Source organism: Phaeoacremonium minimum (assembly GCF_000392275.1).
Source record: "Phaeoacremonium minimum UCRPA7 unplaced genomic scaffold PA7_03_scaffold_47, whole genome shotgun sequence".
Taxonomy (NCBI): Eukaryota; Fungi; Ascomycota; class Sordariomycetes; order Togniniales; family Togniniaceae; genus Phaeoacremonium; species Phaeoacremonium minimum.
This window is the reverse complement of record NW_006920954.1, coordinates 65934-93047: the sequence shown is the minus strand read 5'-3', so window position 1 is coordinate 93047 and position 27114 is coordinate 65934. Positions and strand designations below refer to the sequence as shown.

At 51.4% G+C, this 27114-nt stretch overlaps 9 protein-coding genes across 9 annotated transcripts; 5 read left to right on the top strand and 4 right to left on the bottom strand.

Moving 5' to 3' along the window:
* Window positions 1–778: 778 nt before the first annotated feature.
* UCRPA7_950 (putative tyrosine phosphatase protein) lies at window positions 779–1704 on the top strand (the record flags this gene model as incomplete). The annotated part of the gene is made up of 2 exons (XM_007913539.1): window positions 779–1253; window positions 1355–1704. The coding sequence occupies 2 exons, from the start codon at window positions 779–781 to the stop codon at window positions 1702–1704; spliced, it is 825 nt and encodes a 274-aa protein (XP_007911730.1).
* Window positions 1705–3337: 1633 nt separating this feature from the next.
* Window positions 3338–3648, top strand: UCRPA7_949 (hypothetical protein; the record flags this gene model as incomplete). Its single annotated transcript, XM_007913538.1, has 2 exons — window positions 3338–3520; window positions 3580–3648. 2 exons carry the CDS (start codon window positions 3338–3340, stop codon window positions 3646–3648), a joined length of 252 nt encoding a protein of 83 aa, XP_007911729.1.
* Window positions 3649–7868: 4220 nt separating this feature from the next.
* UCRPA7_948 (putative homocitrate synthase protein) lies at window positions 7869–8357 on the top strand (the record flags this gene model as incomplete). Its single annotated transcript, XM_007913537.1, has 4 exons — window positions 7869–8007; window positions 8084–8143; window positions 8198–8251; window positions 8308–8357. The coding sequence occupies 4 exons, from the start codon at window positions 7869–7871 to the stop codon at window positions 8355–8357; spliced, it is 303 nt and encodes a 100-aa protein (XP_007911728.1).
* Window positions 8358–9332: 975 nt separating this feature from the next.
* On the top strand, window positions 9333–10423 carry UCRPA7_947 (putative delta-aminolevulinic acid dehydratase protein; the record flags this gene model as incomplete). The annotated part of the gene is made up of 2 exons (XM_007913536.1): window positions 9333–9455; window positions 9515–10423. The coding sequence occupies 2 exons, from the start codon at window positions 9333–9335 to the stop codon at window positions 10421–10423; spliced, it is 1032 nt and encodes a 343-aa protein (XP_007911727.1).
* A 3071-nt stretch (window positions 10424–13494) lies between these two features.
* Window positions 13495–14371, bottom strand: UCRPA7_946 (hypothetical protein; the record flags this gene model as incomplete). Its single annotated transcript, XM_007913535.1, has 2 exons — window positions 13495–14295; window positions 14351–14371. The coding sequence occupies 2 exons, from the start codon at window positions 14369–14371 to the stop codon at window positions 13495–13497; spliced, it is 822 nt and encodes a 273-aa protein (XP_007911726.1).
* A 1190-nt stretch (window positions 14372–15561) lies between these two features.
* Window positions 15562–17516, bottom strand: UCRPA7_945 (putative duf1253 domain-containing protein; the record flags this gene model as incomplete). The annotated part of the gene is made up of 2 exons (XM_007913534.1): window positions 15562–16812; window positions 17232–17516. The coding sequence occupies 2 exons, from the start codon at window positions 17514–17516 to the stop codon at window positions 15562–15564; spliced, it is 1536 nt and encodes a 511-aa protein (XP_007911725.1).
* A 654-nt stretch (window positions 17517–18170) lies between these two features.
* Window positions 18171–19318, top strand: UCRPA7_944 (putative eukaryotic translation initiation factor 3 subunit f protein; the record flags this gene model as incomplete). Its single annotated transcript, XM_007913533.1, has 2 exons — window positions 18171–18278; window positions 18347–19318. 2 exons carry the CDS (start codon window positions 18171–18173, stop codon window positions 19316–19318), a joined length of 1080 nt encoding a protein of 359 aa, XP_007911724.1.
* A 1110-nt stretch (window positions 19319–20428) lies between these two features.
* On the bottom strand, window positions 20429–22353 carry UCRPA7_943 (putative r3h domain-containing protein; the record flags this gene model as incomplete). The annotated part of the gene is made up of 5 exons (XM_007913532.1): window positions 20429–20721; window positions 20839–20927; window positions 20989–21318; window positions 21372–22234; window positions 22300–22353. 5 exons carry the CDS (start codon window positions 22351–22353, stop codon window positions 20429–20431), a joined length of 1629 nt encoding a protein of 542 aa, XP_007911723.1.
* A 2444-nt stretch (window positions 22354–24797) lies between these two features.
* Window positions 24798–25412, bottom strand: UCRPA7_942 (putative cwf18 pre-mrna splicing factor protein; the record flags this gene model as incomplete). Its single annotated transcript, XM_007913531.1, has 1 exon — window positions 24798–25412. The coding sequence occupies one exon, from the start codon at window positions 25410–25412 to the stop codon at window positions 24798–24800; it is 615 nt and encodes a 204-aa protein (XP_007911722.1).
* Window positions 25413–27114: the final 1702 nt, after the last annotated feature.

Below are 27114 nucleotides of genomic sequence, written 5' to 3'. Positions count from 1 at the left end.
CCATGTAGGACTTTAGTAGGACTCTGAGCGAGACCATAGCATTATGACTTGACGATGAATGTATAACATGATATCCTATTCGTTGGCAGGCCTGCTTCGTCATGTAAGTCGGGCGAACAGCACCCCGCGGCTTATCAGAATTAGCGTTGCGCCCGATATGCAGGAACCGCACCACGCAACGTGGCAAGGAGAATCTAATTTTGGCTTTCTCACTCTAAAACACAATGTCGACTCCCAGGGCGTCGAGTCAGAGCCTCTTCTCGACTTGTTGGGTTCGGTGAAGTCGAAAAAGACTACCTGAGCACGTCTTGGAGTTGACGCGGCATCCGCGGCTCACCGTCTTCCGCGGGGTAACTTTGACATTCACTGGCATGTGCTTACCCTCTGACGTCTTGCGGCAAACGTTACTCTACTCCAACTTCAGCCTTGTATGTAGGACTTGAGAGCAGTGAAAGGCCGCCAGATATTCGAATATTCGCGGGGGAATCTGAGACCGGCTCGTATCTCGTGTTGAGCTTCACCTCGTAACTCCGTGCGAGGCTGTCTGAGAACCGAAGATCAGTAACGGTGAAGGCGGTTCTGGTGAACATATAAGTTGCTGGGGAAGAAACCCCGAAAATACCGGCAGCTCTGGTGAAACCCGCAACTCAATTCCTGTCTTACCTTTCTCTAGCGCAACGTCGCGGTTTCACTTTAGACTTTCAAGCTTTCGCTTCCTCCCGCCTTAGTTGTACTACTTCAGCAAGCCACCGCAGCCAGCACTTCATTACTTTGAGCCATGGCAGCAGATCTTCGTGCCCTCGCCGAGATTGACGTGGTCAAACCCATTCCCAAGGGACAACTCTATGCAACCCTAGAGACGCCGCCGTTCATCTTCGTCCCGGGTACCTACAACACCCGTGATGTAGGCCTCGTCCCAGGTGTGACCCGTATACGTCCGGGGCTGGTTTTCCGCTCCGGCGGCCTCGACAGGCTCACCGATAACGGCAAAGCACTGATCCAGGCGAAGCTGGGCGTTAAGCGAGTGTTTGACCTGCGCTCACAGCGCGAGCACGAGACGGCCCCCGATCCGGAGATTGACGGCGTCGTGAATGTGTGGAACGTCGATGTCGGCGAGGATGACGCTAAGGTGAACTTGTCAACTTTCATCGACGGCGAGGGCGAGAAGGGGTATACGGAAATGTACCTCGACGTGTTGAGGCTGTACCGGCCGGCCTTTCGGGATGTGCTAGAGCATGTACGAGACAGGCCCAGTGAGCCGTTCTTGTTCCACTGCACAGGTGGGTGATGCCTTGTCCTTTATTTTCTATTTCCCCTCGTTATCGAAAACGGGAATCTAATCCTCTTCTCTTAGCTGGGAGAGACCGCACCGGCGTTCTCGCAGGTCTACTATTGACTCTAGCCGGCGAGAGCTCTGACGCCATCGAGTTGGATTTCCTGCTGTCTCGTGTCGGGACCGAACCGGTGCGCGAGCACCTCTTGGCATTCGCAAAGCGGGGTGCCAGGATTGAGAGCGAAGACGAGCCAGGCTTCTATAACCTGGCCAGCCTGAAGGCGGTTTGTTGGCGGGCTTTCGTAGAGGCTCTAGACAAGGAGTACGGCGGCTTTGACGGTTACATCACAAAGACCTTGGGCTTCTCAGAGGAGGACCTCGCCAAGATCAAGAAGAACCTCGTGAGGGACGAGGGGTTGGACTTGAAATAGAGAAAGATATGACATGCTAGAATCTTAGAAACGAAATACAGTAATAAAGGCCGCCAATACGAATGCTCATATCCTGGGGCAAATATGGACCGTAGTCATGACAAAGAATTTACATTGCTCAGACTCCAAGAATGACCTTGTATCTAGTGTAGTAGGATGGCTCAATGTCCTCGAAGGGGACATGGATGCGAGGTTGTGACGACACAAGACTCCTCTGGCCTCTTCGTTTGTACCATGAAGGCAGTCACCAGATCCTCGCAATGGATTCGCAACTGGAGGTCTTGGTCTTCACTTGACTTGGAGTCAGGGCTTCGAAATTTCAAGTATGTCCAAAGGTCTGTTTGAAACCGGGGGCCTTCGCGTAGAGAGTGTGGTGTTAGCTGGTGGGAGATTCTCTAACCATATCACTATTATCAGAAGAGGACTCGCTATCGAGGTCCTGCACATTCCCATTGAATTACGACATTCACATCTATGGGTATGATTGACAATAGTGATGTATACAACTGTGTCATTTTGTGGTTTAGGTGCGACCTCTTCGCTGGGATGAATCAAGGCAGAATTTCGGGAGGAAAGCTTGTACAACAAGCTCTCTAGATTCCAAGAACGCGGTGTCTTTCCGTTAGGAGGCGTCCGCCGAAGTCTATGTAACGATGAACACATCTAACGATGCGGAGGAGGCCGTACCAAGGCCTTTAAGAGCATCGTCACGCGACACATGGTTGAATACGCCATAAACTTCGTTCCCTATCTACGCTAAGTCGGAAGCCATACCCGAACTCCTACGTCAAAGCTCGAGACATTCCGAGTTCATCCATACGAGGCACCATTACTCTTCTGCAGGAGTGGTCGCTCAAGCGCCGTCATTCATCGTCATCCAATCCCAGCCAATTGCCTTGGTTATAAGCGAGTTGTTTCAGAGGGCGGCGGAAGAAAACGAACCACCAATGATCTATTGCCCGATCTTGTTCGATTCTCGTTGTTCTGGTGTCATCCCGCATCGCAAGATAAGTTGGGTGCGAAGATGGTGCTTAGCCACATCGCAAGGTGACATCACACCCTATTTTCAGGGTCCTGTGGAGGTGTGGCAGCCACCGCCAATGGATGCGGGGGGATGACCGCCGCCAAGATTGAACCCCTGTTGATGTCGTTAACAATATTACCTAGGCCACACTTTGCAAGCTGTTAGACACCTGTATCAATTATGACGTCCCCAGCCACAACCTGTCTGTAATCGATTTGCCCTGTCTCCCCCTTGCTGCATCCAGGGTCCAGTGCCAACTTTCCAAGTAGCCAACGATGAGCATCAGGAGGTCGAGAGCTTTCTAGCCCGATGATGGCTCCCCCACCAGGCTGACGAACCATACACACTGATCACCCACCTTTGATGTCATCCCCTACCTCAGAGCTCACTTGTGGCCTAGCACGCCAACATGTTGTCTGCATCACCGTTGAAGCCCTACGAATGGCCGTCTTCGAGGATATAAACCTGCCTCGTCTCCCGTCCTAGAACGCCACTTTTTCCATCTTCATCAATATCAACAGATCTTAAGAACCAAAGCGTCTTGAGCCAACACTTCAAACTACAAACCTCAAACACTTTCACATCATACAAACAAAGCAAACATTCAAAATGGTCGGCCGTCGTCATCACCACACTACCACCACCACAACCACCCGCCGCCGCGGTCTCTTCAGCAGCCGCCGCCAGCCCGTCGTGGTCCACCACCAGAAGCGCCACGCCACCCTCGGCGACAAGATCAGCGGCGCCTTCCTGAAGCTCAAGGGCTCCTTGACTGGCCGCCCAGGCGAGAAGGTACTTTGAATCCAACTAGCTATCCCTCTAGTACTTCGACACTAACACGTTATCATTAGGCTGCCGGTACGCGCCGCATGAGAGGCACTGACGGCCGCGGTTCTCACCGCCGCCGCCGCTTCTTCTAAGCGCCTCCCTTATCCACAAAGGGGTGCAGGGAAGCATTTTACGACATAGACATGAAGGACGATGCTTTGTACAATAGTTATGAGTTAGCGATGTTGGACGAAGATACCCCAGCCCATACTGTATAACAGCGGTTTGATGCCATTACCACGAATAGACATCTAATCAATCATATCACATGATGATACTTTACGATGTTACGCATCCAGTGGGCGTTCACGTGTGGATAAGCGACCAAATGCTATGCATGGATGAGTGGAAAGTAATCCATTATAAATATATATTGCGTGATTTCCAGTATTAGTTGCCTTTGACACTTCTCGTCGTGACCGGACTCAAAATTGAGGCCTGATAATGGGCGAATTGGTATATCTTCCAAGGAACCAGCAATCAAAGCTCCACGCGAAGTAATTCGCAACCGGTATAGACCTTCAGCCACGAGCCTCATGTCCGTGTTCGCCACAAACAGAGATGTATTCCTCATTAGCGAGGTATCTTCTATGGGCAGGTTGAATTTTCTGCAGCAAGTCGTACATCATCACTTTCGTAATTATCATTATACTTGAACACTCATCACCCCGAGCTAACTCCCTCCCGGCGATGATGACCTAAAATGTAGGCAGAAGCGTCCCACTGTAGCTCATCCAAGTCAGCATTGTCGAAATGAACCACAGGGTATGCTGGGTGAATGGATTTAGTATCCGATCGTAATCGCTGAATGACCTTAACAGGTCGGGGTATGCGAGAATTGCCGGATTTCTTAGGTAATCTGTAGTGACGAGATTTGTTTCGGCCCTTCTTGTCGTCTTCCTCCAGCTCACCAGTGGATGGGACAGACCCTCGAACCAGGGCGTTACTATCTCGCGGACTAAGGACGCTCTTGCTTCGGGGAGCACAAATGCTCAGAGCAAGCTCGTCCTCGTCATCATCTCGGCTGGATCGAGAATCCAAGTTGCGGAATTGAAGCTCCAGCTCCTCCAGCCTTGTTTTGCTTGGAGATGGGTGCTTCTTGTAATTTCGAGTGAAATTTTTATCAGAGTCTGGACGTTGAAGAAGTTGGGCAGCCGATTCAGTCGCCTGTCCCAAAGGTATCACATCGACTCCGCCAAGCTCACCGCGAGACGGGGGCAGCTAGCCAGTTTCATCCGGTCGCTGAGCCAGCAAATCCGAGGAAGCATTCACATTCTTAGGAATGTCGGCTCGGATGGGAGTTGATTTGCCCAACTCAGTAGGGCTTCGGCTTCCGGCCTGTATTGTTTCCTCCATCTGGGGACAGGAGAAACTGTTCGCAGGAGGACGTATGGCTCGATTAAGCCCCGTTCTGGACTTCTGCAAACGAACTTTTCCTTTGCTAATTGATTTCAAACGCAACCTTGGGGTGGATGAAGCAGTCGGGGGGGACTGTAGTAGGTCATCGATCCTTCTATCAAACAACCGTTCGGCTTCGAAAGGGTCAAATGTCATCGAAGTAGAAGAGTTCTTGGAGTCCTCCTTCCAGGCCTCTATGCCGCTGCTTTGAAGCGCCTGATCTTTCAGGCGAGCCTCAAAGAATGTCAGACTACGGTCCGAGGTATGGGATTCAGAAAAGGGATCCTCGAAGGAATCGCCGCTTTTGAACGACTTCCCATCACTGTGTAAAGGTTTGCGCTGGTGTTTGCCTCCGGTAAGATCACGAATTTTGTCCCCATTCAAGTTTCGGCCCGCGTTCAATCGCATCTTCATGATTGTCGTCGGTGGCTCGTCTTCTGGCAAGAGGAGAGGTTCGAGTGTGGCAGGACGAGGCTTACAGCCCGTCTTTTCAGGCTGCTCGTAAAGCAATTCGCCATTTTGATCGTTCAAGGCCCCTTGTTTGACCTTCGCTTTCGGGTGTATGCGAAAATGATCAGACCAAACCTTGGATATCTTCGTGAACGTCTTCGTCGATTTTAGTCGTCCCATGATGTTCGGGGTTTGTTCGGCAGGCAACTCCATATTACCCTTCAAAACAGCTGTAGCTTCGAATACTGAGGCGATCTTGCGATTGATCTCATCCGCATCCGCATTTCCATAGAGAGGAGATCTCGGCAGCTTGCTCGTAAGGTCTCGTGTGCTATATGAGGCGGCAACACTCGGAAGTATACGATGCTGGCCAAGCGAATTGGTATTGACTGTTTGAGACTTTGTTAAACATCCCTTGACAACTCTAGAGCTAGCACCGAATGAATTTCCATGTCCCTTTCCGAGGTTCCTTCTTGAAGATTTGCGAGGGATTACTGGAGTTGGAATTTTCTTAAGAAGAGAAATCTCGTCGCTGCCATTAGAGTGAAATGTCACAAGTCGGGCCTCGTAGATGGGGGACATGGTGTTGCTTCGCGACAAGCTCTTGATGTCACCATCCTCTGGATCTCCTGCCAGAGTAGTTCTCATATGAGAGGAGATAGAACTACCGGTCGAAGCATTGTGTTCTTTATCGCCGTTCCGACTTGAAGGTTGAGCTATCGATGTGTCATCGAGCAACTCCCTGACAATTTCGTCGAAAGTGTCATTGTGCGTGGGGATGGATGATTCATTGTTCTTCCCGCTTCGTGAGGTACGCCTGGAGGACGAGATTTTCCCACCTAGACATAGTCAACGATTGTATGAGACAGGCCGGGAAAAGAGCAGCAAGGATATCGATCCGATTAGACTTACCTCGTTGAACGATCGACTCTTGGCTTGTTGACTTGTGAAGTCGCCGATGCGATACAAAAGAAGGCAGAATTGTCCTTGACTTCTTACTATAGGTGGTGAGAGCCATCGCAGCTCTGTCAAAATAGAAATTGACGATTATGGCAGTCCTCAGGTTGCCCTCACTTTTGTTAAGGACTGTGGCATAGACCCATGTGATTGAGGAGTGAATATGAGGGCAGAAGGAAGGCAATCGGTTGGAAGAGCGACGTGACGAAAAGGTCAGGACGACTTCATACCAGCAAAAAAACAAGCCCAAACCCAGCAAGCAAGGTCGTCAAGGATTTCAAAGGAAGAACTCAGGTAGTAAGATGGATGTCGCTCGTGTCTCAGACTCGAGCAAGCATCTAGTCTAGACGGGTTTGGAATCCATCGACTGGGTTCGGCGATGGAATGCTGAAGGTAAAGAAGAAACTTCACTGCACCCTTTTTTTTCGTGATGACACACTCGCGAATCCAAACGCGTGATCGTGTCTCTGTTAGCCCACGAGATCTTGCAGGGTCAATTGGCACGTGAATATGCGGCCACTTTTAAGTGTCTTTCGTCCGAAGTTGAGCATCTCTGACGACTACCTAGGTAGTCTGAAGTAATGGGCACCTGTTGAAGGCTGTCAGGAAATTCTTTTCTACCAGACTGGAGGCGGAATGACGGCGAAGCGAAATTCAAGGAACGAGGAAGGCAGAATGGAGGTAGCGGGCGTAGGTACAGATGGTGATGCTCTTGCTGTTAGAGACGTCCCATTCAGGGGTTTGAGACCAGCTGACGGGGTCCAAGATAACTGCCTACCTGCCTGACCTGCCTTACATGTAGTAGAAATCTATGAACGAGAAGGCACGAGCGACCTCTCTGTCCACACGTCCCTTCCTAACCAGAACTTCGCTTACCTCCCTCAATCGACGCCATGGAGTGGCCGGGGCGCCCTGGTAAATTACCTAAGTAGACCGTGGTCAAGGAGTAACAGATCAGGGATTGTCCAATAGCTGTACCCTACGGTGTAAGGGTGGGAGTGGTCCAATGCTCGAAGGCATTGGTATCAGTAGAAGAGAGTAGGTAGCATTAAAGTAACGGCACCACTCTCCTCCTCTTCGCGTTTGCGTGGCATGCATTGGGGAAATCCTCAACCAAATTTCATCAAAATTCCATACATAGGACAGGCTTGCAAGAGTACTCCGTACGGATCCTGGGCGGGAGATGGAAAATATCTGCTAGCTACTACTTGGGTAAAGGGATTCGCAAGCCTGACTTGGTTATATTATTAGATTGCTCCAAGCCTGAAAGTTGCTCAGCTTGAGCTGAGCTTAGAGGTTGATGCTAGATATTGGTGAGATATGATTTGATGAGCTGTGCAAGCCCATCGAGGAACGAAGTTCGCATTTCCGGAGAAGCAATATCGAGTTAATACACATGTACCTTTGCGATGATCATTTCAGTGATTGCGCCGGACAATTGAAGAGGTTTTGATTTGGCGTCTTCCCTGTACGGTATACCTAGGTAGTGATTCACTTAATAGCTCGCATGGTTGTGACTGCTCCCGAATACGTTACCAAGAAGTACAACCTCAAGGCACTCAAGAGTCTGGAGGAGTTGGTCGCCGACGCGGTGCAAACCAACATCCCCGTGAGATTACCCTACCACGCTGTGGCAACCATAAACAGTTACTAAATCCCCTGGCTCTGTAGTTCAACAACCCTATCACCGGATTCTGCGCATTGTGAGTCATTCTTTGGTAGTTATCGGCACATATCAGCTAACAATCAACCAGCACGCACAAGGCTGGAATCATGCCAAGCGTATGGACAGAATGATGATTCTCTTCCTTCTCGTTCTATTACTGATAGTCACAGCGATCATCGCGAACCCTTCAACTTACGAGATCATCGACCCTAGCTTGTTCGGATGTAAGTCCTGCCGCATGTTCTGCTCGTCCCACCTCATGTTGCTAATACTCCTACAGTGACACGCGACGCCTCGATCAATTCAAGAATTACAGGCTGGATGGATTAGGTGATGAAGCTGGTACGAAGACTAGATTGAGGGAAGCTAATATGCGAGATACCAGCCCAGGGGCAGGCATAAACCCATAGCATAATCATGTAAACGTCGTGGGTATACCATGTGATGCGACTGTTCTTGAACATTTGGGTTCGTAGCGAACGCAAGATGCAATTGTCATAATGCAGCGGCGTCGAATACAAAGGGGAATGAGTCTTGTTCTTAGTCATCCTTTATGAAGGCTCTTGTGCAAGTGTTAGTCTTGGTGAGATATACTAGAGTTTTACCTTAAGAGTGTGGGCGAGCTGTTGACTGTTAAGAGTAGGTCTCTTCCATTCTTCGTCGGACCAGAATTTGGACCCCTGAAATCCCTAGTGGATCATGTATGCACTAGCCACAATAGCAGCCACAGTAGCAGCCACAGAGGGGAATTTCAAAACGCAAGTCGTCGATTGGCGAATTGGCTCACTTTATCTATAGCACCCCGACATCAGCCGATACCGAACCCCGAGCAAAAAGTAGCAGACGGCCTCGGACTGGCTTGATGTTTCATCCCCAATCTTTTCCCACTCGCCTCCCGGTGCTCGCCATATATCTTCTCGGAAGGAGTGCATCCTCTCCGTAACTCTGTTTTCTCGTCTTTCCATCCTTTGTTGCGAATCCGTGACGGTCGTCAGTGCCGTTGTTGGTTCAAAAATCCCCTCTCCAGGTCCGCTTACCTACTCGTCGCACTTCGCCACCGCTGCTCCGGCCACCCTCTCTTCAACAACCTCTTCTGCTTTGGGGTTACAGCATTCACAAACGAGGTTGCCGTCACCTGCAGAACCTGCAATCTCTACAGTCAATTGAGATATCATGTCCTTCTCCAGCCTCGTTCAGGATCTGTCGCTTCGCGACCCGAATGCCCCGCGCCGAACTCGCGGTGAAGCTTCGACAGCTTCCACAATCGATGACCGAGCATCTCGAACCTCTCACATCTCTCGAGCCATGTCGTATGCGAGCACAGCCGCAACAAGCGTCAGCATTTCTGGAGATATCTCGAGCCAGCTCCATGGCGGCTATGCTCACCCATTAGCTCGATCATGGCAATCCGAGAGGCAGCTTACGAAGGTATGTGCTTGCATCTGTCACATGTCTGAGTGATCCACTAATGGGGTCTTACAACACAGGCGATGCTAATTTACCCTCTGTTCATCTCTGACCAAGATGACGAGGAGGTCCTCATTCCATCTTTACCCAACCAGTACCGCCGCGGCATCAACAAGCTTGTACCTTTCCTCGAGCCTTTGGTGCACAAGGGTCTCCGCTCCGTCATTCTGTTCGGCGTGCCTCTGAAGCCCGGCACAAAGGATGCGCTCGGTACAGCCGCTGACGATCCGGAGGGTCCAGTCATTCAGAGCATTCGATTATTGCGACAGCGATTCCCCCAGCTCTACATCGTAGCGGATGTCTGTCTTTGTGAATACACCTCCCACGGCCACTGTGGCATTCTTCGAGACGATGGCACTCTGAACAATCAATTATCCGTGGACCGTATCTCAGACGTTGCCATGGCTTATGCGCAAGCCGGTGCTCACTGTGTAGCACCATCGGACATGAACGATGGCCGTATCCGTGCCATCAAGCTCAAGCTGATTGAGGGCGGTATCGCACACAAGACCTTGCTCATGTCATACGCTGCCAAGTTTTCTGGCTGCTTGTATGGTCCCTTCCGAGATGCTGCCGGATCAGCACCGTCGTTTGGAGATCGCAAGTGCTACCAGCTTCCTCCTGGTGGTCGCGGTCTCGCTCGCCGAGCTATCATTCGTGATATTCACGAAGGCGCCGATGTTATCATGGTGAAACCCGCGAGCCAGTACTTGGACATTATCAGTGACGCCAAGGAGCTTGGCAAGGACTTGCCAATTGCAGCGTATCAGGTCAGCGGCGAGTTCGCCATGCTTCATGCAGCGGCCAAGGCTGGTGTATTCGACCTCAAGGCCATAGCATTCGAGTCTACAGAGGGTATTCTGAGAGCGGGAGCTACGATTGTCATCAGTTATTTCACTCCGGAATTCCTGGACTGGCTGTCCTGCTGATCATGAGAATCTGGGACCTGGGGAAAAGGTGTTTGGCGTTTTGATATAGGCGGCTTTACCAAAAGGAATTGCGTTCATTGTTTTACGACTTGATCGATGATGAGTCAATTCTCCGATCATTGCCCTCTGGCATTCATTTATCTCGCTTTGCGAGCAAGCATACACACCGGTTAGATGGCAATATGCCCATGAGCTTGGCACCTAGGTAGCTTCAGCTCCTTTAATCCCAATAGCGGACAGCGTCTTCAGTCGTGACAAAACCACCCCTTCACAAGTTTCGTGCCTTAAACACATTCCATTTCCTGAATAATCAAGACGACCTTCGGTAAAGCGAGGCAAGAAACCTCAGGTCTAAACGCTGGGTTAGATGCCCGCTTAAAGTATGCAATGAAGCTGGTTTTCCAAAACGTGTAAGCCTTGGGATTCGTGGCAGGTCTCCAATCTGGAACGGCCAAGGAGCTGGATGCTGGCCAACCATGTGGTCTCATTGGCGGTGCGGCAGCGATCTACAACCGAAAAATAAGCTCTTCCCCCTGTCGATCTGGTCGTGGGTCCACGCACTTCGAACCTCAAACACGCACATCACAATACTTTCTGCAAGAAACTACCGCCCGCTCAGTGAATCGCCCGGGATGATCAGGGTCCACGGATCCATCCCGTCTCCCTGCATTATGAGTCTTGGCATCGTTTGAAGCAGGTCTGTTGGTTCTCGGCACACAATGCCTCAGAAGATGATCATTCATTCCCACAGCCACTGTCTAAGTGGATAGGCCGAGAGTGACATCAGAGTATTCGACCCAATGTTTTATTCAAACACTCTGTCTCCATTTGATTTCGGACTTCTCCTATGTAGTCGTTCTTGCTTTCAACTATCGTTGAATGCCGCTTCTCATTATTCTGTCTCTCTCTGAATTTCTACTACATGTCGCACGTTCCTTAGTTCCTAGAATCGGTTAATGATCTGTTACCAATCGCCTTGGACCGAGCTGGCTGCGCTCAGGCTGGAACCAAATCTAACTGACTCGATCATCTCCTTGTATTGCTTCCTGTGTCTTAGAGCCTTGGGACCATCTTGAGACCCGTTGACTCGCCGTTTTATTACAAGAACCTTTACAGGACAATGAATGGCTATGCGGCCCCGAACTCCTCCCGCAAACGTGAGGAAAGCCCGAATCTACTGGACGAGAAGGCCATATTAGATGTCGAGGGCGATGCAGGCCGAGCAGATACCGAAAGAAAAGCACCCATATTGAAATGGGCAGATCCGGCATGGACCTCCATGAGCGGTGTCCGGTCTGTCTCATGGCGGGCTGCAATGCTAAGGACGGGATTCTTCCTCCTCCCAAGCTTCGTGCAAAGCAGACTGTCTCGTGACCACCGACTGCGGTCTGAGAAACTATCACCAACAGCTTATCTTGATGGAATGCGAGGACTGGCAGCCTTCTTTGTATTCTTCTGCCACTATTTTTACACCTGCTTTGTCATTGTAAATGGCTATGGCTATGGGGATGATAACTACCACATACTACAGCTCCCCTTCATCCGCCTGTTTTACTCAGGTCCTCCTATGGTATGCGTCTTCTTCGTCATCTCGGGATATGCTCTGTCATATCGTCCGTTAAAGCTGATGCGGTCACGCAACTCCGAGGGGTTTGCTACTACCATGACCTCTTTTGTCTTCCGCCGCGCGATGCGATTGTTTCTCCCGACTGCGATCTCGACTTTCATGGTCGTGATATTGCTTCGATTGGGCCTATACGAATGGACTCGAGATTTTGCTCGAGATAAAACATACATGAGAAACGTACAAGAAAATCACCCATGGCGAACGCAAACTACGACAGCGCAGATTAGAGACTGGGCATGGAATATGTTTAAGTTCCTGCACATCTGGGGATGGGAGAAGTTTGGTGGCAGCACAGGTTACGATGTGCATCTGTGGACGATCCCGGTGGAATTCAGGGCATCGATGATGCTTTTCCTGACTCTCATTGGCACAGCTCGATTAAGAACTGGGATTCGCTTTTGCGTCTTGGCGGCCATCATGTGGTTCACCTACCGTAGTGACAGATGGGAAATGCTGCTTTTCTATTGCGGCATGGTTCTCGCAGAGCTCGATATTATTCGCGGCGCCCACAGTAACCCAGCTACAACAGCTGCACTACCAGTCGTGGAACAGACATCCACATCCCTCCTGAGTCCACAGTCTCCAAGTACGGTTCGGAGAGGGCGAAGTAGGCCTCTTGGCTGGATAGGGCTCAGTATCTTGGCACTATACTTGATGTCCCAACCCGATGCTCACGCTGAGGAGACACCAGGCTGGATCCTTCTCACGAAGCTCATACCAGAATGGTTCTCGGACAAATATCGATACTGGCAAATCTTTGGCTCCATCATTTTCGTGCTGTGCGTAAGCCATTCGCCGCCATGGCAGCGCGTCTTCAACACACCGTTCGTCCAGTACTTTGGCAAGATCAGCTATGCGATCTATCTCATGCACGGCCCGGTTCTACACACCTTTGGCTATGCTATTGAAAGATGGGCCTGGAACATTACAGGCGTTGAAGGACCCAATTATCTCAAGGGCTTCATTCTAGCCGCAGTATTCATCGTTCCGCTCGTGATCTGGGCGGCTGACGTATTCTGGAGAGCGGTTGATGCACCAGTCGTGCGATTTTCCAAGTGGTTAGAGCAGAAATGCTCGGTATAAGGGGGACCATGTTCCTTGAATGGAAGAGCAGTTGGAGATCGAGTAACTCATGTATCCGGCGTTTATAGAATGGAACTAAGTATACTTATTATAGAACAGGCATATTTGAACATTCAAATGGAATTAGTGTTATGAGTAGACGCCCACAGTCAACGTTCATATGCATAATACCCGCGTAGAGATATCACATCGATCCGTCCAGCGTAGGGTATTTCGTTCAAAGTAGGATTTAGGGCTTACAGCTCTACCATGTATACCTTTTCCGTCTCCCTATGTTACAGTGACGATCAATACAGTCTATAGTGGCCCAATAATGAATTGACACACGCTCCATTCCTTCGCTTTCCGCCCAGCGAAGGACTTAGATGCCCCTGAGCTTTGTGTTGTCTCGTTTATCAATCGGCGTATATCTCTCATCGAGAAGCTCGTCAATGCTCTTCTTCATGACGTCGTCCGACTTCTCGTATCGTTGTTGTAGTGCCTTCTCAACATCAGACATATGGAAAATGGCCGCGTCAGCTCTTGACTCCAACTTCTCCTCGGCAACACCAACAGCCGCCTTTGCCTTGCCAACTATCTCCTTGCCTTTTTGAAGTCCTCTTTGGAAAGCGCTTGTCGCCGCTCCTTTGGCTTCTGCTGCCACCTCTTGCGTCTTCCCCTCTGCTGAAGTCACAGCCTTAGCCCCTCTGACCTTGGTCTCTTCCAGCGCACTCTTGGCAGCAGCAGACACACTGCCCGCCGTGCCGCTGGCTGCCTCCTTTGTCTCCCTTGCGCGGCTGACAGCAGCCGCCTTGACTCTCTCGGCGGCATTTTCAGCGCTCTGGCTAGGGCTTGCGCCGAAGGCGGTTGACCACAGCCTACTCAGGGCACCTTCCGCCTCGTCGCGCACCTCATCCCAGTCCTTTGTCTGTGCCCAACGCACAGCTCCCTCTATTTCGGCATTCCACCTGTCCTTGGCGGTTTCGACGAAGTTCGCGCGAGCCAGCGCCGCTTGCTCAGAGCGCGATGGCGGCGGGAGTGGTATATTCGAGGCGGGCCCCTGGGCAAGGTTGTTCAGTACGTATGTCTGGGCACGCAGAATGTCGGCTTGTCTCTCGCGGTTTCGCTGGTGGGCGAGCACAGTCAGGTAGGCGATGCCGAGGGTGACAGTCACACCGCCGGTCTAGAGAGAGATTAATTAGCATGCACCTCGGGCCTCGAGACATCTGTAAACATACAAAGCCAGTTGTGAAGCCCATTGCTCTCGGCCTCTATGCGCTGGCAACGAGCGCTATTTATGGAACAGAGCGAGCTGTGGGTGCGGTGCTGCTTGATAATATGGGATGTGCCGTTTATAATCCAACTGAATCCTCGCAGCGCATATTTGTTCTCTTTTCGAGCGTAAATGAGCGTTGCTGGTCGTGAGTTGCGAAGTTGATGGAGTGACGTCGGCAGGTGATTGTGCTGGGGCGGGCCGGTAAAGAAGCTCCCCGGCGTGCCAAGACAAAAATTTCGTGACCCAACCGCGACCGATCTCGAAAAGCTCCGAGCTCACTCCTTAACATACCTCCACGATCAACATTGAAAGCACCCCGCACAACCGGAGCAGACAGCGAGTCTCTCCAAAACCGTCACAATGGCTGGCGGTCATATGAAATACCGAACGCTCGGCAGGAAATCCTCCCACCGTCAAGCGCTCCTGCGCAATCTAGTCACATCACTCGTCAAGACAGAGTCAATACGGACAACATGGCCCAAAGCGAAGGAAGCACAGCGGCTAGCGGAGAAGCTCATTACTCTCGCGAAGAGAAACAATGAGACGGCAAGGAGGAAAGCAAATGGGATTCTCTATGTGAGCAGGTCCAATTGTGATGTGCCCTTGATTCAATATGCTGACGGAGACATCGACAACAGGAGCCGAACGACCTCATGCCTAAGCTCTTTGGCGAGCTACGAGAGCGATACCTTGAACGGCCAGGCGGCTACACGAGGGTTTTAAGAACGGAGCCGAAAAGCACATACGACCAAGCTCCATCAGCGATCCTAGAACTCGTTGACGGCCCCAAGGACATGCGGTTCGCGATGACGGCGGCAGCTATAGCACGAGATTTGGGAAACCATCAAGAACACTCCGAGTTGACGCTAAAGAACAGGGAAAAGGTGACGAGGTTTCGCAAAGATGGAGCGAACGAACTAGACCAGCTGGTGAAGAGGGTCAGAAACCTCGGCTTAACGAAAAGCCCTGCAACAAGACCAACAGGAACAGAGGAGTGATGGAGCCAGCTTCAGAAAATCAAGGCGATACAAATTACTTGTAACGATCATGTACATCATGTCTAGGAACTGTATTATATTTGAGGCTCGAACGAGCCTCTATACTATCATGGAGTTCATCTCACTCACGCTATAGCTCTATATGCAGGAGTCTTTTGGTATATCATTTTGTACTTTAGACAAAATCGAAAGTATCACCTCTTTCGTGGATCATCTTGCCAACTCTTTGGCTCCCTACTACTCTTTCCAACTTGAGAATGTCGTACTTTGAGAACATGGCCCTAACCGTGCCTTGGCCTGGCGCGAGCTTCAGGTCATGTTCGGCTTTGCTAAGGTATTCTCCCGTGATCTCTTTGTAGAAAATCGGGTTATCTGGCAAGCCATACATGATGACCCTTTGCACCCCCTTCAGTTGGTATCTTCGGAAGTGATGTGCGCGCTCCGTGTACAGCAACACTTTGTGCCGACCGGCGAAGAAGTGTGCTCTTGCCCTTGATGCTTCCGGCGTGCTGGAGTATTCCGAAACAGCACCAAACGTCAAGCTAGCCACGGCTGGAGATGATGCGAAGTAGTTTCTCACTCGAACAAAATCGAGGTAGGAGGGGATAAATATGAGGGTGCCGGTACTATCCTTGGAGCGCTTGACGAGTGAGGGTATGATGGCTTTTGTGAAATATGCGAACCGTGCATCCGGATCTCCGTCGATAGAAGGGGATTCGAACCTTGAAAATGTCTGTTTTGCTCGTACTCCGAGCTGTTGGATCATTCCCGAGTATTCTGACTGGACTCTAACCTTTCCAGCCCAATTCAGGCAATGAAGTCTGAACAGCTCCGATAGTTCAGGTGTATTGAATTCGGAGAAAAGGAGGGTTTGTCGGAAATATTTTGCTTGGTCCTCCAGATACCAGTTACGGACTCGACTGAAATCACAACCATGTGCGTCCTTTGGCTGCAAGTTGAGATGCTCGAATATCGACTCAACGTGCTCCCAATTTTGCATGAGTAGAGCATTTGCCTGATCAACGATGACGACTTCGATGGAGCTTAGGAAGTCATGCTCGACCTTCTTGCCTTCTTCCGAACCTATAGCCATCTTTAAGCCGAGCGGACTCGCCAGCAAGATGTCAGAGTTGTAGAACTGTGCAAAGTATTTAATGGTCTTTCTGGTGAACTTGACCCCTATTCGGAACATGTCGTCGTCATTGCCTTCAAACAAGTCTCTGAAATCTGCTGGCTTATCTGTGCCGAACCTTTGGTCTTTGTCATGGTAAGAGTCATCGAAGCGCTTCCTATTCTCCTGTTGATCAGGCTCGCAGATGGAGCAGATCATCTCAATCATTCGGTAGCAGGACTCTCGGGTTGGAAGCAGCATGAGGACCTTGGGCCGAGTGAAACCCTGGTCTCGAAGTTCCAGATCTTCGTTGCCCTGTGCATGTGATAGCCTTGCATTATTTTTTATCACCCGATCTCGAGTTCTGAAATACGGATTAGGAGTGCAGGAATATTGATTGGTACAAGCACTTACTTGAAGACATGGTTGACAGCATGAAGACAAGCTAGCCTGCGTAGGTTGTTTCCATTGGCAACGTCTCGTTTGCAGTACAGAACATCTCGATATCCAAACATTAGAGATGCCATACTCTGTTCTGTCTCGTCAAACTTGGCCCGCTTTTTCTCCATGGTCTCCTGCAATCTGTGCTTAAGTTTCAATTCCGCTGGACCAATTATGGGAGCTGGAAGCGTTGCTAAGTCCTGGCTATTTGTGTTCGGTAACATAAGAACATTTCTGGCTGTCTTGGTTGCGATTTTCTTCGAGAGCCATGCACCTTGCTGCACTGCTTTTACTTTATTCGAAAAGCTGTCTTCGTCTGGACTCGCAAAGTGAGTTTCAAAGGGATCCGAAGAGTCTGGAGTCTCGTCCTCATCTCCCTCGAACAGGTCTTCAATACGAGTCTCGTCGGGAGCCTCTTCAGGCTCTTCAACGAGATCGGTGTCCTTGACTTCAGCCTCATCACTATCCGACTCCTCAGTCTCCTTGGGCTCATCATTGGAAGCTGCGCCATTGTCAAGCTTCCTCCTTTTAGCGCTAGGCTCAGAGGCATTCTCAGTCAGACTCTTGATAAGCGACATGTAAGGTTGAGCAGTGACTTTGTTGTCCTCCTCATCCTCAGAAACCTCATCTTCCTCTGAGGTGTGCAATTCATTCTCGACCTCTGGTCCCTCAGATCCTGATTCTTCACTTGAGTCCCTAAAAGTAATTTAGTGCTATTGAAATGTTAGAGTGTTCGGGGAAATTCTCACTCTTCCTTGTCCGCCAATCTTGAAGATTCAAATCGGGGTCCTTGAGAGGCATAGGCAGCACCACCCCGTCCACGTCCTCTTCCTCTGCTACCACCCCTGCCACCTCTACCGCGAAAACTGCCTCCGCGGCCTCTTCCTCTGAAGCCGCCTCTAGGTGCCATATTTATATGCTAGAAAGTTGGCACGCCATTGAATATCCCACTTAGACAGCAGGATGTTGGACGGAAAAAAAAGTTGCCAGAGCCTTGCATGTCCAAGCCACAATACAGCCTTGTAAAACGCCACTGTGTAGCTTATCGGCTGCTTATCTTAGCGCGCACAACCTTGGTCCCGCAGTTAGCAAAACCGAAAAATAGGGTGGAAATTTGCAACACCAGCAAAAGCATCGCGGGGTTGGATCGACTAGACGCCCTCTTTCTTCGCGCCCCCGTTTTCTCCTCCTTCGCTCCTTTTCAGTCGTCTTGCCCCTGTGCAACCTTCAAGATGGCCATCAATTCAGAGGATTTCCTGCATCTTGCCAGGCCCATCGCGGCTGCGCACCCCGGCTACAGCAACAATGTCTCCCCTCTCTCCGTCAACATCCAGCCACAGGTCAGCCCACCCCTGCCGCATTCGAGCGCTCCCATCCGAACGGCCACACTAACATGCTACTTCAACAGGCTATCCTCTCCATACTCGACCACGCCGTGAGACGAGACCTCCGAGAAGACCAGGGCGCGACCCGCGTTATCGGCGCGCTGATCGGGATCCGCTCCGAGGACGGCACCGAGGTTGAGGTCCGCAACTGCTTCGCGATCCCGCACACCGAGACAGAGGACCAGGTCGAGGTCGACGTCGAGTACCAGAAGAACATGCTGGCCCTATCGCTCAAGGCCGCCCCCCGCGAGACCCTGCTGGGCTGGTACACGACCAGCCACGAGCTCAACTCGTTCTCCGCCCTCATCCAGAACTTCTTCGCCGCCCCGGACACCGGCACCTTCCCCCATCCCGCCGTCCACCTGACCATCTCGACCGAGCCCGGCCAGGACATCCAGACGCACTGCTACATCTCGGCCCCGGCGGCCGTGAACCCCGACAGAGCCGCCGAGTCGTGCCTGTTCATCGAGGTGCCACACAAGCTGCAGTACAGCGATGCCGAGCGGTCGGCGCTCGAGACCATCTCCAGCGCAGCCAACTCGGACGCGCGGATTGCACCGATGCTGACGGACGTCGAGGGTCTGGCCCGCACGCTCGAGCAGACAAGCGACCTTCTGGAGCGGGCCAGTGGGTTCGTGGGCGAGGTGCTGGACGAGGAGCGCGAGCCCAACCAGGCCCTCGGCCAGTTCATGATGAACAACCTGTCTCTAGCACCCAAGGTGGACAACTCGTCCATCGAGCACGACTTCAACAACCACATACAAGACGTCCTTATGGTCTCATATCTCGCAAACACCATCCGCACTCAGATCGACCTGGCACAAAGGTTGGCCACGTCAGCACTGGTAGCAGGAGAGAAGGACGAGAAGAAAGAGGGAGAGGGCGAGAAGACCGAGCGGGGAGGCGGCCAGCGCGGAGGGAAGCGAGGTGGACGGGGAGGCGGCAGAGGCGGCCAACCAAGAGAGCCGCGGGAACCCAGGGAGAACGGAGAGTAAAGGGACAAAATAGATCAGGTCTTGTAACAGTGGCTGGCCTTCAATATGGAGAAGGCTCATGATATATTGAAGCATCTAGTATAGCCAGACAGGCTAGACTCCCAAAACGAGAGCTCTTTGTGGCGTTTACGGTGGATTAGAACGTCTGCACGAGGAAAACAAGAATATAATTCCATTTGAGACATGCACGGGCGCCAATCTGTCAATACATTAAGAGTGTGTGGCATTACTTCTAATGATTTCTAGCAAGTGCAGTCGCCTACAGTGTGATCATGCCTTCCTATGTCAACCTTCGGACTCCAATGCCTGAACGCCATAATGCTTCCGATGTCCGTTACGCCGTCATCCCTATCCATTTATCCCTGGACACCGCTTGATGCTCGAACTCCTAAGCAGATGGTTTTTGCGGCAAAGACGCAGGATTGCCATACGTAGGCAAGTGACTAAAGGTCTGGTTACCCACAGAAGGGCCTTGTGGCATGTTTGGCTTGTTAGGCACATGCGAGGGATTCTGGGGGAGTTGATGCGGAGGCATCTGCGGCGCCAAGGACATATGCTGAACTGTGTGTTGGGGTGGTCCATGGTAAGGTGGAAGGGAATTATTAGATCCCTGCCTCATCATACCATAGCCATTTCCGTTGCCGGGATAAGGGGCCTGGGCCATTGGAGGCGGCGGCGGCGGCTGATAGCCACTATAGGTCAGATGCGGCGGTGTCACTTGAGGACTTCCTTGTGGTGGGCCATAACCACTATACGGTACCGGAGGGGCCGGCATTGTGTTCATGCCATTCGCAGGCACGAAGGACTGGGTCTTGGGATTGAAACCATGACGCTGGTAGCTGCCCGGAATCGGATGCTGGCTCTTTGGGTCGTTAGGATTGACATTTGCTGGGAGTTGGCCGTACGCATATGGTATTCCTGGTGCAGCCGGTGTAGTCCTGGACTGATACGGGCTTTGATTGAAGCCTGGCTGTTGCCACCCCTGCTGTTGCGGACTGTTCTGAATTGGCTGGACATAACCTTGCATCGAACCACTTGGAGCCTGAGCCTGATACCGCGGTGGAGTGGCTTGTTGAGGATACTAATCGAATTAGTGAACACGTAAAGCATTTAGGAGACGCTCAAGACTCTTACAGTTGGCATTGCATTATATGGAGGAGCAAATCCACCGTTGGCTGGCATCATGGCAGGATACGCCTGATTTGGAGGGCCATATGCGGGCGGCATGGCGTTTGGGTACGGCTGCTGAGCTTGCCCGTTGTAGCCAGGATTTCCGGCCTGAATATACTGTGGCGGAACCCATGTTGCTTGCTGAGGGTGCCCATAGTAGGCCGTATACTGAGATCGAGACTCGAAGGTCTCAGAATCATCACGACGCTGCTTGCCGGGCTTTACCTTCTTCCCTAAACTTGATTTATCCTTTGCAGAGACTGAACTTGCTCGGGATACCCCAGTACTGTCTTCATTTTCTGACGAGCCGTTAGAGGAGTATTGTAAAAGAGCATTTGACAATGACATACCTGGAGTAGACCCTTCAGCCTGCACTGAGCTCCCAAAGATGCGTTCTCGGGCCTTATTGTAAGCCTCCTCTCTCTCTTCTCTGGAGAGTCTACCAAACATTATTAGCACGAAAGGTGTCTGGTAACTATTCGCATTGTCTGACTACTTACTTCTCTTTAGCCAAGGCACTCTTGCCTCTAGCGTCGCTACCAACTTCGGACGTAGGCTTGGACGGGCTGGCACTGACAGGTGCCAGTTCACCATCCTCGCCCCGCCTCATGATCTTCTTCGGCAACAGAGCTGGTGGAGGTGTGCTGCTGGCTGAAGAGTCTACGGCTATGCTAGCCAGCGAGGGCGGCACTCTACAGAATGGCGTCCTATAGATACGGACAGCACCAGCAACTGCCTCAAATGAGTGCGTCATATGGTAATAGTCAGCTAGTTTGTGCGTCAACATCCTGCAGAACGAGTTGCAAGGTGGCAAGTCCATGTAAGGCTCCCTAACATCATATTAGCAACCGATACGCGAAGTATTGGTGGATGAGGGTCATACTTGGAGTCCTGGACGAAATCAATGACCTCCTTTTCTAGCCTCAGTAGAAAGAGCCTGTCTTTTGGAACCTGCATTGCCTCAAGTAGCTTGTCGTCCGGATTCTGCCGATATAGCCCATCGGGCGTGGAAGTGGCCGCGACAAGCGCAATCTTTGCGTCTGTTACTGGCTGTTGCTCTGAAGAGCCACTGGGAGGAGTAACGATGCCTTGGTTGTGTGCTTCAGAGATGATATGGGTAGTAATCGTGCGAGGTGGCATATCACCGAGTTGAATACGATGAACTCTGGCTGCTACCTCGGAGCCCATTCGTGACCCTGCGATGAGAGATCCCCGAACAGAAAAGGCGTCCTCGTCTTCGGCAGCGGCCTTGACACTTGCACTGTCATCTGGACGGAGAGATTCCTTCTCGTCTAGCGCATTGAAGGTCGTTCCCGAGGTGATACTCTTGCCATCGAGACTTGGGGGCTTAGTGCCTAACTCCGAGCTAGAGTCGGCTTTTTGGGAAACATCATCGGAAGGTGTTTGACTATTTCCTGCCTTGCTGGATCTTTCTGTAGATGTTGATCCGGTGCCGTTAACCACGAGGCTGGGCATTTTGGCATCTATTTTGAGGCCTTTGAAGTCTTCGATAGGATTGCTTGTGTTCGCTGGCGGAGGTTGTGTAGCTCTCGCCGCGGTTGGCGCAGCGGCCGGGGCAGGAACCGGTTTCACAGGAATTCTACCGTTCGGCATAGTTGAAGTACCGACCGCAATAGGAGCCGAGGATGAGGGTTTCTGTTGTCGTTGGTCTTTGTATGTAACTGGCATTGGCGCCCGTGATGTGGTGACAATCGGTACTGTTTCCTTTGACGAGGAAGCCGCAACCTGACGAAACATGTTAGTCGCAAAATAACCACCACAAACATCAGGAAGTAAATTGAAGAGCGCACCTTTGCGAAAGAGAGTTTCTTAATGTCGGAAGTCATGGTGGGCGCGCTGGCCATGGTTGCGGCTGAGAACTGGCTCAGAACTAGGTCAAAGAATCGCGAGAGAGACAGTGTGTGCTTGACCGAAAAGACCGGGCAGGCAGGCAGAGAAGCTCAAGACGCTACCAAGAAGGGAAATCAAGTAACGGGCAACGAGAAAATCTCAAGGAACAAAATGGATCAAAGCGGTCCTGAGCGAGAAAGGGGTACTGGTGATCATTGTCGGAAACTTGGGTTCATGGTCTCGTCAATTTTCGGACTGCCTCGATGGTCGACCGGTTCGTGGGAAGATATATCGTTAAGTTGCCGGGTAAGTAAAGGTATGAGGTAGGACAATCGGTTGGTAAGTAGGTAGGTAAAGTAGATAGACAGGTCGTATGGTAGGTCTATTCCCTAGGGTGTCGTTCTGAAGGGGCCGCAGCCGTGCTGCAGAGGACGACAGACAGAGAGTGATAGACAAGGCGGCGCCGGTTTGGGGGCTGAAGAAATAGGCGGCGGCGGACTTGACTGATGGAGTGGGATGGTGAGGGGATGTATGTGATGCTTGTCGCACGAACAATGAGGTATGTATGTACGGTCTGGTATTGGACTGTACACGAGGCAGCGGAAAAAGCTGCTGACCTCCGCCCCCTCGGCGTATTGCTGCAGAAAAGCAGACAAGAATCTGGGGACGCTAATAGGCGTGCGTGCGTGTGCGTGCGCTGCTTGTTAGGTACCTATGCCAGAGGCTTCCTTCGCCTCGTGATGTGACGGGATGGGCTTTCCAGCAGGGCGAGATGTCGTCGGGATTGGGGTGTCGGTGCTGAGTCCGTCCCCTATTCTCCTCCACGTGGGAAATTCCGAATAGCCTCTTCCTTGCCGCAAGGATGAGGTGGACGGGTAACCAAATTACAAGTCTTAATTAGCTGGAGGGTTTTTGGGGGGAGGTTAAGTTAAATTGGGACTTTGCCGATGTCTTGTCTTTCGAAGCAGCCGACGGCTCTGATCCAAACTCCAAGCAATCTAGCGCCACCTGGGTCTTTGTTCTGTGGTGCTAACCAATCACGTGCTATCGACTCGATTTTCCGACACCTACATTCAGTTCGTCTTGGGAAAAAGCAAACAGTGACTATTGAAGTAGACATATCGTACTAGCTTCTGCCATTTCACATCAACATTCATCCGTGAAGGTTCGGGACATCATATCACAGTCTGGTGTTCTTCTGAAACCCTTGTCTACAATCATCTAGTTTTAGGCTTTGTCACAACGATACTTCCCTTGTTGTCCTGGTCAGCTAGCGGACACGAATAGCACCACGTTGGGCTTCATCTTCTTGGTGAGCCACAAGCACTGCACAGTATGTATGGCTACCGCGGAAGAGGTGGTTCTCGGCAGCAGACGCCCGCAAACGTCCAATGTCAGAAATGTCTGAAACGAGATATGTATTTTCCAAGCCATAAGATCACAGTACACAACTTTCTAACATTCTTAGCACGGCATTACTCCTATGAGTGCAAGGCGGCACCTCAGGAACGCCCATACGTGGCAAGGCCATCCAGAACACAACAGCTGCTCAATCCCAAGCTCAAACCCAAGCTCACCAATGACGTCCTGGACCCTATTGAGCGAAAGTGAGTGCTTGTCTTGTTTCATTGTATGCTGCCACTAATATGCTATCTAGGAAGGGAGTTGCCGACGAGGAGTTGGCCAAAAAGGAAGCTGAGCGGGCCAGAAAGCGCGAGCTGGAAAAGGACGATGACGAGCCTGCTTCTAAAGAACCTCTAACCAAGCGTCAAAGATCAGCCTCCGTAGACTCCGTCTCTACATTTTCTACAAGATCTTCGGGATCACCTCCCCCACGCAGAAGGGCTTCACCATCGCCCAGACGTGCGCCCTTGCGTGATGAACGACGTCCTTCACCCGGCGCACGGTCTAGGAGTTATAGTTCGGACTATGACAGCGATCGCAACCAGAGACGTCCTCTTAGCCCTGTGATGGTCACTGGTGGTCGCGAAAGTCCGGAGCGTTCCATCTCCCCAAGAAGGGGTGATCCCGATCGTATGCCACACAGGCCATCGTTTGACGAAGATAGGAGCAGGCAGGACCGTCCGAGACGCAGTGATGACACGCGTCAAGATAACCGCCGGCGTGATTCGCGGTCACCAGAGCGGGCGCCTGTCCGTGGTCGAGATCAAGGACAGTATGACAACTCACGAGGGTACAGACGGAGAGACGATGGGCACCGAGAAGCTGAGAGACCAACAAGGTCACCACCCCGCAGAGAGCCGCCGCGTGAACGGCAGCGAAGCCCTAGTCCCTTTAGCAAGCGATTAGCTTTGACGCGATCCATGAATAGTAGTAAATAGATGTTGGGTATCAATCAGCATACTCTAGGGTAATAGAACAAGGGCTCGCCGGCCATAAGTCCCTTTCCCAGTCTGGCTCCTTAGGGTAATATGTTGAGATTGTATAATGGCATATTTCATGCCAATTCGTCGTCCTCGCGTTCCCGTCGCTCCTCCTCTTCCTCCTCCTTCTCCCGCATTCGTAGGCCCTCAACCATAGCAGCGCCTTCCAGGCCGGTAGGGACACCATCTTCCAGGGTTGCTGAAGAGCCGGCCTCCTTTTCCGCAGCTGCCTTCTTCGTTTGCAGCCTCTCCCGCACCAATTTTGCAATGGCATTGTCTGTTCTGACATTGAGTACCTCCAGTTTCTTATTGAGCTCTCGTTTGAGATCCCAATTGGGCTTTTTCGGCTGTAATTTGAACAGGTCGATGCCCTTCTCATCTTTCGCATCCTCCGCTGCCTGCTGATGCGCCTCCGCTTCCAGGTCGGCGGCTTGCTCCTCTAATGTCTGGCCTTCAAAGGCAACAGTTGGCGGCGCATCGAAGCCCAGTTTCGGCCCTTTTGTTTCCAAGTCGAAGTTGCGCCCAGACAGGTGCAGCCGCGCGACATCCTGCTCCGGCGGGTTGGGAGATTGGCGATCGGATTCTGGCGCTGCGAGCTCATCCTCAGGCTGTTTGCGCTTTTTTAGCTTGGCTAGACGCGCCTTGCGGTCGTCTGCTGCTGCTGTGAGAGTGGCATGTGAGGCAGACATCTTAGACACCGTTGCGTAGGGGCTTTCACGGTTGTTTGTTGCTGAGCTTGACGTGGTTCAAAAAGTTCGGTGTCAAGGAACATTAGTCTTCATGCTAGGTAAATGGTGGCGCACCAAGCCGCCCCACCACAGTGGGCGTGGTAGCTGGGATTCCGTTCTGCAGGTCGAGCCCGCCAAAATTTTAGATGCAGTTAGTGCCCCTGGTCATTGACATACCTCATCTGCATCCTTCACCTCTCGACTATACAACATTTCGGGAGAGATGATGCGGTCCAACGTGGTGCGATCTGGATTGCCGCCTATTCTGCGGTATCGCTGAACTTCTCACACTCTCAAACATGCAAAAGTCGCCATTCGTTTGCCGATCGTGCCTTTCGCGACTCGATCAGTCATGGCGAACGAACTTTCGATGGCGAGTGCCGACGCCTCCATTGTGTAGCCCATCGCGAAGGGCCTCAACGGCCGCCACTCCTGTATCAGACAACACTGAGTATATACATTCGGTGCATGGATACAGTAAGAGAGCAGCTATAGACTCCAGCCTACATCCTTCGATTCGCAAATTCGACCCATATTCCAGTCCGGAACCGCGATCTCGTACTCGGATCAATAGCTCGAAAGAAGCTGGTCGGAGTCCGCTCTCGGAAAGAGAATTTGATGGAGCCAACTACCCTTCAGAGGATACAGCCTTCTGGGATGTTTTTGAGGAGTTATGGGACGATGAGGCGGATCGCCCGAGTACCGCTATACAGAATCATACCAAGAGAAGGGAAAAGGCGACGGTAAAGCAAGCGGAAGCTCCGAGGAGAAGGACTGCCACAGATGCTGCAAAGGCCGAATGGTACCATCTAAAGGAGACATCCAGCCCTGAGGACTTTGCTCTTCGATCCAAACAGTTCAGAAAATGGAAAAGCAAGCTCGGCACAGTGGTTAAAATCATGAAGGGCGAGGAGGCCCCGCAACCAGAACTCGCCATTCGGAAACTGAAATGGTTGCTGCAATTCGAAACCGTTGAAGCCATGACAGCAGCTTGGGCAGAAATATCAAGCGAAAGACGATCACGCATTTCCACCAACGTTCTGTCGTCAGTCCTTCGATCAGCGCCAGACAAGGTGCAACCTGTTCTAGATGCCATCTTCCACGACCCGCTGCCTTTGCCATTCGTCGTTCAAGATACAATCGGCCTCCTTGCCATGCGTATTGAACATTTTCCCAAGCAAGATCAAGCTGAAGCCGCTGAATCCTTGAGTCGCTTGGTTACTACAGTACTTGGTCGAAGTCCTCAGAGATATCTTCAATTGAAGCAAAATACAATACATTTGCTCTTATCACGCCTCAAAGTCAAGAATGCGGTCACCCTATACCAATCACTCAGAGCGCACGATCACCACTTACACACGTACACTTTATTGCAATTTGCGAGTCACTTCGCAAAAACCGCGGAAAGCAAAGAACTATCCATGACGATATTGAAAGAGCTATTGCAGTCAAAGTCGCTGGATATCAACACCCCACATGGGGCAAGTCTATGCACCTCCATTTTGTCCATGAATAGGGAAGAACTCGAGGGTGAGCGTCTTCCAATCACACCAGCAGAATTGTTTCAGTCTTTGCTAGGACTTGGACTAAACCCCAATGTTATCACCTATACCACGATCATTAGAAACCTATGTCTACATAGGGAACTACATACAGCGTGGCA